Source organism: Hyperolius riggenbachi, chromosome 6 (genome assembly GCF_040937935.1).
Source record: "Hyperolius riggenbachi isolate aHypRig1 chromosome 6, aHypRig1.pri, whole genome shotgun sequence".
Lineage (NCBI taxonomy): Eukaryota > Metazoa > Chordata > Amphibia > Anura > Hyperoliidae > Hyperolius > Hyperolius riggenbachi.
In genome coordinates, this window is record NC_090651.1 from 162,106,234 (window position 1) to 162,118,539 (window position 12,306).

The following is a 12,306-nucleotide window of genomic DNA, read 5'->3' on the forward strand; positions in this document are numbered from 1 at the left end:
TATATTTTGAAAAAAATTATCAGTTTCTGGCCCAAACTGGAAAATGTCTGACCTTGTTACAAGTTTGATTTTATTTATCGCAGTTGCAGCTATTGGACATTCCTGTTCCGAGATAGTGTCTTTATTATCATTACTTCCCTAACAATGACAATGCAATCAAATAGCCATGGGACCAATACTTTCTAGCACAAAACAATTCTATTTGATAGTTTTTTTGTTCTTGTTACAACATCAACATTTAATGCAAGAAGTAAATATCAGTTGCGCTGCATATGTTGCTCAGTATCTATTTTTATGAGTAACTGTAAAGATGTGCATGTTTTCCTTACATAGCATCTGTGTTTCTGAATCTAGGAGGCCGTATGCTGCAGATTCTGAAGGCTGAGGAAGACAGTTCTGGAAGTTATAGCTGCATTGCAGCTAATGAAGCAGGAGTGGCTGAAAATCATTATAATTTGAAGGTTTACAGTATGTTAACCTGGAAATGAGTGTCATTTATATTTTAGCATAAGAGTAAGAACTGCATATCTGACTATTTGTATTTTCCCTTGCCAGCTTCACCCCAAATCACAAAGGATTATCTTGCGGCAACAGGAATTTTTTCAAAACAGGTCAAAGCTAAATTTGGCACTAATTTCACCCTGGAATGTGATGTTAAGGCATTTCCAATGGCTACAATTACATGGTACAAAGATGGCCAGGTCTGTCACCTGCATTTCTTGCATCTATAACTCTACCTTCCTTTATTGCATGCCACCTTTGTTGTAGACTCCTGGGCACTTATTTAACCACTTTACCCCTGGCGGTACGAATTTCTCCGTCCCTTTTTTCCCTCCTAAAAAACCAGGGACGGAGAAATCCGTACCTTCCGCGCTACCGCCGCTGTCCGCGCTACCGCCGCTCGTGCGCGCGCACCCGCCGCTCGTGCACGCCGCCGCCCGCTCGCCCGGAGATCAATGAACGGGAAAATCCATTCCCGTTCGTTGATCTAAGCTCCCGCAATGATATGCTGCTTCTTTCAGAAACAGCGCGATCATTGTGAGTCTTCCAGCCTCCTACTGCTTCCTGTAAGTGTCCTTCCGGTCGCTTACAGGTCGCATGTAAACATACTCACTGTGGCCATCTTGTGTCCAAATAGTAAACTACACCCTAATGCATTTTACACATAAAAATAAATTGTTTTACATAATAAATTAACTCATTACCTCCCACACTCCCAATTATTTTTTTTTTGTAATTTAAAAAAAAAAAAAAATACAATTAAAAAAAAACCATAAATAGTTACCTTAGGGACTGAACTTTTTGAATATTTATGTCAAGAGGGTATAACACTGTTACTTTATAAACTACGGGCTTGTAATTAGGGATGGACGCAAAACTGAAAAAAAATGCACCTTTATTTCCAAATAAAATATTGGGGCCAAACATTGTGATACGGACATAGTTTAAACGGTTTTATAACCGGGAATAATGGGCAAATACATTTCATGGGTTTTAATTACAGTAGCATGCATTATTTAAAAACTATAAAGGCCGAAAACTGAAAAATAATATTTTTTTCCCACATTTTTTCCTATTTTCCCATTAAAACACATTTAGAATAAAATAATTCTTGGCATAATGTCCCACCTAAAGAAAGCCTAATTGGTGGCGGAAAAAACAAGATATAGTTCATTTCATTGCGATAAGTAATAATAAAGTTATAGACGAATGAATGGACGGAGCGCTGAAAGGTGAAAATTGCTCTGGTGTTCAAGGGGTAAAACCCCTCAGTGGTGAAGTGGTTAATTCACTTTTTTCGCCTGTCAATAAACTACCCTTTAAGCCACCATCAAGCAAAAAAATACTAAAAATAATGCTGATAGTTAGTTTTCATCTACTTTTTAGTCGTTTTTCAATTGCAAAGTGCTGAAAAGTTATCTTAAAGAGAACATGAAAAATCATTTCCTAGGAAAAAATTCAGGAGAAAAGTCAGAATCAGAATAGTTTATTTTGCCAAGCATGACTGGTTCCTACCCGGAATTGGGTTTGGGACAATACAATGCTCAGGTAGAGTGTAGAAATACAACATGCAGTTAATAAAACCAAGAAACAACAGTAAGTATCATACAAAACAGTTCTCAAAAAATAGATATGAAAAAGACTGATCAGTTAGTTTTGTGGGCAGGTTGACTGGTTGGCCACAGCTTGGGGGTGGTGGTGGTGGTGGTGGTGGTGGTGTGTGTGTGTGTGTGTGTGTGTATGTGTGTGTGTGTGTGTGTGTGTGTGTGTGTGTGTGTGTGTGTGTGTGTGTGTGTGTGTGTGTGTGTGTGTGTGTGTGTGTGTGTGTGTGTGTGTGTGTGTGTGTGTGTGTGTGTGTGTGTGTGTGTGTGTGGTGGTGGGGGGGGGGTCAGTATGTGAAGGGAGTTCAGGAGGCTGACAGCCAAAGGGAAAAAAAGAGTCACTGTGTCTAGCGGTCCTGGTGGAAATGGCCCAGAGTCTCCGGCCTGATGGGAGTGGGCTGAAGAAGCAGTGACCTGGGTGAAAAGGGTCACTGGCAATCCTCAGCGCTCTAGAATGCAGTCTAGTGTTGTTTAGGAGGGCAAGTTATGTAAATAAGGTCCATGACCTCATTTTGTTGTCAGGCATGAAATATAAGTAAACACTTTGGAGGGAGTAAGAGTTAAAAGTGGTTGCAAATTATCAGCCCAGACTTGTGAAACAAGAAATATCCAGAGGTACAGACTAACCAGCAAGCTCATGGCGAACCAGAAATATCACATTCTTATTTCTCACAACCAATTAGAAGTGCATCCTCCACTATATATGCAACATTAATTGTTGAAAACCTTATTTAAAAAAGTACATTTACTTTTAATATAAATAAACTACAATAGGCAATAACATATACTGTATCTGTACATCTATGCCTACATTGCCTGTGCATGTCCTCATCTTAACAGTAGTGCATTTTTATCATGCAGAAATACACATTTCCCCAAACATTTTGGGAAAGTAAAAATGTGCATTTAATTTTATATGTAAAACTGATTTATCTGTAGCATTGACGTGGACCAGCTTAAGAAATCTGTGAATCCACTGAGAAATGTACAGTATATTGAAGTGCATGTTATTCTTTTTTTCTATTATTTATTTGTTGTTTTCTCTCTGTTGTCTTTCTCAGTAGTTAACATTTTAGTGATTCAGGTTAATAATATTACTCCTTACTCCTCACAGCTTCTTGACCCTGAGAATCTTTTAGCATCTTACGGCAATAAGCTGCATGTGGATGAATCTGAGCTGTCAGATACAGGACGTTATACCTGTATAGCATCCAATGTTGCTGGAGAAGATGAAATGGACTTTGATGTCATCATACAAGGTTAGAAAACCTTCTATATTTTGTTCATCCTCTTGCATCAGACTTTAAACTTAAAGACTAATGTTACTGAGAAGTAAACAAACCTTTCATACAAGCTCTATACTTATTAAAACAATATTTAACTTGCTTACCTTTTTTGTGTTTTTGTGTATACACATAGTCACTCCACAGAGTCAAACAGAGATAAGCCTGGTGCACACATCACATTTTTCTTGGTCAATCATTGGGCAATTTTACCAATTCCATGCAGTATGAGTGCTTACCTGCACATTTATTTACAGCATTCAACAATTGTTAGCTCATAGTACATGGAGGTGGTAAAATTGATCAGTCATTGGCCAATGAAAATCGGATGTGTATACTAAGCTATAGTCTTTTTGATTGTGCCAAAGCAACTTAGCAAAGCAAGCTACCTATGACGGGGATCTGAAGTACCTGTCATTCTTCCAAGGGGAGACAAAAACAAACAGGAGAGAACCAAGGGCCCTTGTGCTGTAGTATGTAAAGTAATGCAGAAAGGAAAGAAAACAAATATGGTACTCGCAAAACCAAGTTGCAGAATGACAACCACGGATCGTCGCTTGAAGCTGGTGACCAAGAGAGGGTTGACTTGCTTCAGTGTGGTTAGGTTGCACTCCAAAAAAAGGAATAGTAGATTGAAAAATGAAAACCAAATACTTACCCAAATTAAAAACTAACCCTCATGGGAGTTCGGAGGTGCAATACATTTTTTTAAACATAAATTATGTTTGTAACTTATATAAGTCCTTGTCTTTGTGTATGTTTTTCTTGCCTTTTAACTCCTTCACGACTGCCCAATGCCAGGACTGCCTAATGCCGAAAGACGTCAAGGACTTGGGCGGGGCTTTGCAGGTGATCACACGCGCAGATGTGCGCACATCCCCGCTTGAATGATGGAGCTCTGCTCCGTCATCAGTCTACCAGTGGCGATCGCCACTAGCAGACTGTTAGACGGTGAAACCACCATCTATTTACATTGTACAGTGCTGCAATGTACTGCAGTGCTGTACTGGGGACAGCTGTGTCACTCGGTTGTCCCCTGGAGGATCAAAGCAAAGGATCGCTTTTATAGGCTGATGCTTATGAGAGACAATCCAGATGATTGGCTGTCAGGGGGAGGGGAAAATAAATAAAAAATTTACATTTTTATAAAAAAAAAAAAAATAGAAAAAAGAAATAAAAACAAAACCCTGCACCAGTGATTAGAGCCCACCAACAGAGAGCTCTGTTGGTGGGCAGAAAAGAGGGAGGAGATTCATTTGTGGGCTCGTTGTGTCGCTCTGCAGTGAGCCATTATAGCTGCAGAGCACATATTTGTAAAAAATAGCCAGGTCACTAATCATTTCACACATCCTTTGGAGCGCCTCCCCCTCCCAGTATTTCTCCCAATTACCAAGTAAGAGCAGATGTGGAAAAATAAGAAACTTTTTTTTCCTGTTCAGTGCAGTTGGATGAGGAAGGTATATGGATACTTTGTAATGCACACAGAGTAAAGATTCCAGGCTTGAAAACATGTGCTAACCACAACCATGCTGTTCCTCTTAATGTAATAATTTGTGTGTGTTTGTAAAATGTTTACAACTGCACACTTTTATGTATTACTAAGTGAATAATTATATAAACATAATACTCATGAGATCATCCCTATGTGACAGAAAGGCAGAATTTTTTCTTGTGAGGTTCATGAAATGTTAGGTCTGCACAACCAATACTGAAATAGCAATGTATACAATAAGTGTTGGGTGCACCTTAAATGAAAACCAGTCTTCCACAAAGGGAGACAAACCACTGAAAGTAATTGAGGTAAGGTGCACAACTAATAATGGATGCAACACAGACCACATACATTTGCTAATAAAGTGTATTGTATTTGTAAGGCAATAATCAAAAGCAATTGGCTGGCCCAGGAGTCAAACAATTACTTGGTGAACATGATTGTTTGTGGCAACTTGTTCTACCTTCAGGAAAGGGAATTGTATCCTTGAAAGTTCTGTTAACTGAGCCTCCTTTTTCTATCTGTGTGGGAAACACTTGGGGCTTGATTCACAAAGCAGTGCTAACCTACTTAGCACGTCTAAAGTCTTTAGACGCGCTAACCAGGGTGCTAAGTATGTTAGCACCAGATTTCTCAATCAGATCGCACGCTAACTTTGCGTGCGCAAAGTTTTACGCGCGCAAAGTTTTATGCGTGCTAAGTCCCATAGGCTTTAATGGGCACTTCGCGCGGAGCGCCCTGCGCTCTGTGCAGTACGCGCGTAAAGTTTTATGCGCATAAAACTTTGCGCGCGTAAAGTTTTATGCGCAAAAAGCTTATTTAGACGTGCTAAGGGGGTTTTCACAGGCGTGCTAACAGTTAGCACCGCTTTGTGAATCAAGCCCCTTGTGTGTACTTTCTCATTATGTGCATATGGTCAGACAGTATATTGTATCAGGATTTACATTTCAACCAGGATGTTACACTGTGGGTGCCTTATTCCATGAATCCACACCAGACTCTGTTTGCTGCAGCACAGGTGCAGTGGATTGATGAGAGCAGTCAGAAGGAGCTTTGTCCTGGGATGGACAAGTTGTCTAGGAGCTGTGCTATTGGAAATTGTAGGTTTAGCAGCTGTCTGGCTATACGTCTATTTAACTGGTTAGTTAGTTAGTTAGTTAGTTAGTTAGTTAGTTAGTTAGTTGGTTTAAGTTTGGTCTTGAGCCTGAGTGACAGGAATTTTGTTTTGCTAACAGTCCATGCTGATCAGATGCTTTGCAATAGGGGAGAAAATGAAATAAATGAGTACATAGCAAGGAAATGAACAGCGCCTCTGCAGAGCCTCTGTTTGGGTTCAAGGTGCGTTTGCAGTCTCTGGGGGGGGGGGGGGGAGGTAGGCTCAGCGCATCTCTGATCGGAGGCCATTCGGAGGCGGCCTGGTGATGCGCTGATCCCACTTTTTGAGAAAATGAAATGGTTGCGCATCTAACCAATATGCACCTGATAGACACTCACTACATAGGGCTAATAAGCCTCTCAAAGGCACAAGTGTGCTCATTGCAGTGGAACAGGTGCATTAAGAACTAATGCATCTCACAATACAAGCAATGGAAGCAAATCCATGCGTTACACATTATCCGGGGACCTTACCCTTCTCTTATTGAGAGAGACATCTGTTCCACACTGCAGAGCATGTTAGCAGGGACGGCTCGTGCAGCCTTCTCTCGGGGTCCCCACCCTAACCTAAATTTAAAATCACCCAACATTATGGGAACATGCTAGCAACATTGACTTGGGAGCAGCAGGCAGCAGGCCATATAAAGGGGAAGGGGTGTGGCGTGGGCGGCACACCAGGAACTGATCAGATGCTTTGATGCTGGACTCCACTGGCTGCATACTTTTGTTGCAGGTGGCTATACTAGTATATTTTTCTCTTATCAAAATTTTCAATATCAATTATTTAAAAAAAAAGTAAAAAAAAACACAATTTTTAAACAAATTACAAATGTGCTTAGAAGCATTACAGAAGTTCTACTTTCCACAACTAAATGACAAACTTCTTCACTACTAGCTAAAAGCTCACAAAAGTGAACGTTTGCAAATATTTCAATGATTCTTGGGTTGACCAGTATGAAAAAATTAAAAGCCATTTTTTTCACAACTTATTAGCATCTGTTGTTAATAATTAATGTCAATATTTGGCTAGATTGAATAAGGGTGAGAGCTAAAAACTTACATTGTGGACTACACAATATAACATTATCTGTGTTTTGAAGTGTCTTTGATGATTCACAGATAGAGATGGCCCGAATCTCCGATTTCCGGTTTGCAAACCGGGTTCGCGAACTTCCGCAAAAGTTCGATTCGCGTGAACTTTCTCAAACCGCAATAGACTTCAATGGGGAGGTGAACTTTGAAAACTAGAAACACTTATGCTAGCTACAAAAGTGATGGAAAAGATGTTTCAAGGGGTCTAACACCTGGAGGGGGGCATGGCGGAGTGGGATAGATGGCAAAAGTCCCGGGGAAAAATCTGGATTTGACGCAAAGCAGCGTTTTAAGGGCAGAAATCACATTGAATGCTAAATTGCAAGCCTAAAGTGCTTTAAAACATCTTGCATGTGTATACATCAATCAGGGAGTGTAATTAGAGTACTGCTTCACACTGACACACCAAACTCACTGTGTAATGCACCGCAAACAGCTGTTTGTGTAGTGACGGCCATAGTGGACTGGTGCTCACCATGGCGAGATTGCTCTTCCTCAGTGATATCAGGTAATGTCTGCCTTATCAACTTTCGATGGTTCTTTCTCTACCATTATTAAAGCTTACATCTATTTTTTTTAAATTACATTTTCTGATGGCTGTTCAGTACCTGTAACAAGAATCTGTTATGGGAGGGCAAGTCTGCCATTGTGAGTGACCATGGGTAATGGCCAGGGAATCAGGGTTCGATTTCGGTCCAGAGTGGAAGCCTGAGAATTGGCTACCACCACAACACATCCAAGTAAGGACCAATTTGCTTTATAAGTAATGTACCTGCCCTGACCGTGCTTTGCAGACCAGGCACCTGTGGTCAGATGGACCCTTGACCCAGCGCTGTGAGCCAGAGATGACACCACTTGCCTTTAACGAGAATCTGTTATGGAGGGCAAGTCTGCCATTTATTTAACTGTGTGAAACTTTTGATGGTACTTTCTCAGTAGCATGGTGACCACGGGTAATGGCCGGGGAATCCTGGTTCGATTCCAGTCCGGAGTGGGAGCCTAAGAAACGGCTACCACCACCACACATCCAAGGAAGGCAGCAGGCACGCTGTGGGCAAAGGAGCAGGAATGGCTACCACACATCCAAGGAAGGCAACAGGCATGGCATGCACGTCCCGAGGTAGTGACCAAAAATAACAATACAGGAGGACTTTCGAAGCCCTGCTGTATATGACACTGATCGACTTTTCTACCTGTAACAAGAATCTGTTATGGAGGGCAAGTCTGCCATCCATTCAAGTGAAAGGTATGCACTGACTGCCAGGTATATTACAATGTGCAGTCACAGATGCAGTGAAAGGTATGCAGTGCCTGCAAACAGCTGTCTGTGTAGTGACGGCCGTGCTGGACTGGTGCGCACCATGACGAGAGTGCAGATGATGGCGGCTTTCCAGCCCATATGGTCGCCGGGCTGAGGTAGCTGAATGACAGAACAGTAACTGTCCAGCTGATCAAATTTGGACTGTCCACAATGAAGCAACGACCTTATTATCATGGGTGTGCCCCCCCCCCCCCCCCGAGACACTCATATAGCCGGTGGTCATTGCTTCATTGTGATACGCAAGCCCCTTCACCTCAGCAAGGTAATGATCATGAAGAGGAATTGGCACATGTACATGCCTTTTGTTTTGTTGTTGCAGCTGCAGTGCAGCCAGAAAAATTAGGCAGGCATGCACACGCACCAGAAAAATTATTATAGCGGCCGCTGCTAGCGGCCTTAAAAATTCAGGAATCCACCTGGAGTACTGGACCCTGTTGGTGGTGGCAGAGAAGGCAGTCAAGCGGCCTGCAGGCAGAGATGCTGTGTGGGGAGCAACTTAGTCATGGGGCAGGCAGTCACACGGCGTGCAGGCAGAGATGCTGTGTGTGGGGACTGACCTAGTCTTGGGGCGGGCAGTAGCCCTTCGGGATCCATGCCTCATTCATTTTGATAAAGGTGAGGTACTGAACACTTTTGTGACCAAGGCGACTTCTCTTCTCAGTGACAATGCCTCCAGCTGCGCTGAAGGTCCTTTCTGACAGGACGCTTGAGACAGGGCAAGACAGAATTTGGATGGCAAATTGTGACAGCTCTGGCCACAGGTCAAGCCTGTGCACCCAGTAGTCCATCGCTGCTCATACTGTCGATGGTTCTTTCTCTACCATTGTTAAAGAAAGCGCACGGCCGGGGAGTCAGGGTTTGATTCCGGTCCGGAGTTGGAGCCTGGGAAACGGCTACCACCACACATCCAAGGAAGGCAGCAGGCATGGCATGCAAGACCCGAGGTAGTGACAATAAATAACAATACAGGAGGACTTTTAAGGCCCTGCTGTATATGACACTACTAATCGACTTTACTACCTTTAACGAGAACATGTTATGGAGGGCAAGTCTGCCATCCATTCAAGTGAAAGGTATGTACTGACTGCCATGTATAATACAATGCGTAGTCACAGATGCAGTGAAAGGTATGTAGTGACTGGTATTACAATACAATGTGCAGCTGTCACACAGGTGCAGTTAACAGGTATGCTCGGAGTGGGTATATTACACAGTGTGTGGTCACACAGTTACTGTGAACAATTATGCAATGACTGGTATTACAAATGTGCACCTGTCACACACACACAGGTACCGGACAGGAACAGTGACACTGCGTGCGCTCACGTAGGTAGGTGGGTACACTGAAGGGAACAACAGATAGTAAGTATATGCAGTGATGGGTATTACAATGTGCACGTGTCACACACACACAGGTGCCGGACAGGCACAGTGACACTGTGTGCGCTCACGTAGGTAGGTGGGTGCACTGAAGTGAACAACAGGTAGTAGGTATATGCAGTGATGGGTATTACAATGGGCACCTGTCACACACAGACAGGTACCGGACAGGCACAGTGACACTGCGTGCGCTCACGTAGGTAGGTGCCATAGAGTAGAATCCAAAAGGTCCGCACACTCAGGGAATCAAATTCCAAGTTTTATTATTCAAACAAAGGGCTCGATTCACAAAGCGGTGCTAACCCAGTAAAAGACTTTAGGCGTGATAACCATTACACCACGCTGGTGAAAAGCCAGTTGAGGCGTGATAAGTTTAGGCGTGATAAGTTTAGGCGTGATAAGTTTAGATAAGTTTAGATCGCGCGCAAAGTCCCGCACGCAAAGCAGCGCCATTAAACTCTATGCGAAGTGCACCAGACTTTGCTAGCGCAAAACTTTTGATCAGCTGTGCACTGCGGTGCTAACCCAGTTGGTTCTTAAACTTATTACGCCTAAACTTATCATGCCTAAACTTATCATGCCTAAACTTATCATGCCTAAACTTATCACGCCTAAACTGAGTTTAGGCGTGATAAGGGGCTTTTCACCAGGGTGCTAACTGTTAGCACCGCTTTGTGAATCAAGCCTAAAGTGACACAGTTCCATTCCATATACCAACGATTCATTTCGGGGCCCCGTGGGGTCCCCTTTGTCAAGGCAACACAGACAGAATGGTGACCGTCCGTCCCGACCGTCACCATTCTGTCTGTGTTGTCTTGACAAAGGGGACCCCACTGGGCCCCGAAACAAATCGTTGGTATATGGAATGGAACTGTGTCACTTTGTCTGAATAAAACTTGGAATTTGATTCCCTGAGTGTGCAGACCTTTTGGATTCTACTGTATGGCTTATACGGGTCCCAGCACCTCCACCGTGGTGTGCAATCCCATATCGATTCACGTAGGTAGGTGGGTGCACTGCAGTGAACAACAGGTAGGTAGGTATATGCAGTGATGGGTATTACAATGTGCACCTGTCACACACAGACAGGTACAGGACAGGCACAGTGACACTGCATGTGCTCACATAGGTAGGTGGGTGCACAGTGAACAACAGGTAGGTATATGCAGTGATGGGTATTACAATGTGCACCTGGCACACACACAGGTAGTCACTTAATGTGCTAGGCCTGACAGTGGCACACACAGTATGGATTATCAAGGCTGTCTATGCAACACAAGTGTCAGTGGGCCACACAAAAAAAAAAAAAAATAGATCACAAGAACAAGATTAGCTCTCAAAAGAGCTGTTGAGGGGTGCTTTTTTAGCAATAAGAATCAGCAAGAAACAAGCTAAAAACTAACTAAGCTTTCCCTATGAGAGTCTGCAGCAGCTTTCCCTTCTCTATTAATGCAGGCACACGAGTGAGTGAAAAGCCTGATGCTGCCTGCCTTTTATAAGGGGGGGAGTGGCTCCAGGAGGGAGTGTAGCCTGATTAGCTACAATGTGCCTGCAGACTGTGATGTAGAGGGTCAAATTTGACCCTCATGATGCACTATGGGGGTGAACCGAACTTCCGGAAAAGTTTGCGGTTCTCCGCGATTGCGAACCTTGGAAGTTTGCCGGGAAGCGTTTGCTGGCGAACCGTTCGGGCCATCTCTATTCACAGACAATCATGTTATTTTAAACTAATATTTGTTTTTTTTGTTTTATTGTGACTTAGTGCCTCCAAACTTCCCCAAATCATCTGAACTTCTGCTGAATGCTGACAGCAACTTCATAGAAAGAAGAGGAAATAACAAAGATGTTATTGTCAACAATCCCTTTTATCTATATTGTGAAACCAATGCTATCCCAGCCCCAACTATCACATGGTATAAAGATGGCAGGCTTCTCACCTCCAGTGACAAGGCTTTTATATTACCAGGTACCTCCTAATTCTGTATTTCACTAACATGCTGGTCAAATTAATTTTCTAGCTGATTTTAAAAGCTCTGCGTGTAAACATATTTCATGCATGAAAGACAATATTTTTCTAAATTAAAATTACTTTAGGTTGGCATGCATGACACTATCTTAAAGTTTGATAGAACGATTGATTCAATAATATTGGGCAGCACAGTGGCGTAGTGATTAGCGCTCTCGCCTTGCAAGCGCTGGGTCACCGGTTCGAATCCCAGCCAGGTGAACATCTGCAAGGAGTTTGTATGTTCTTCCTGTGTCAGTGTGGGTTTCCTCCAGGCACTCTGGTTTCCTCCCACATCCTAAAAACATACAGATAAGTTTATTGGCTTTCCCCTAAAAAATTGGCCCTAGACTACGATACATACACTACACGATACATACATAGACATATGACTATGGGTGGGACTAGATTGTGAGCCCCTCTGAGGGACAGTTAGTGACAAGACAATATACTCTGTACAGTGCTGCGTAATATGT

General features: G+C 42.9%; 1 protein-coding gene across 2 annotated transcripts in view; it reads left to right on the plus strand.

The window, feature by feature from the left end:
• Positions 1 to 12,306, plus strand: part of HMCN1 (hemicentin 1) — a 482,637-nt gene that overhangs the window by 261,682 nt on the left and 208,649 nt on the right. For both annotated transcript variants that reach the window (XM_068240141.1, XM_068240142.1), the window contains exons 51-54: positions 355 to 468; positions 556 to 701; positions 3,217 to 3,361; positions 11,588 to 11,791. In XM_068240141.1, the coding sequence (XP_068096242.1) occupies positions 355 to 468; positions 556 to 701; positions 3,217 to 3,361; positions 11,588 to 11,791 (609 nt within the window). The remainder of the gene's footprint in view (positions 1 to 354; positions 469 to 555; positions 702 to 3,216; positions 3,362 to 11,587; positions 11,792 to 12,306) is intronic.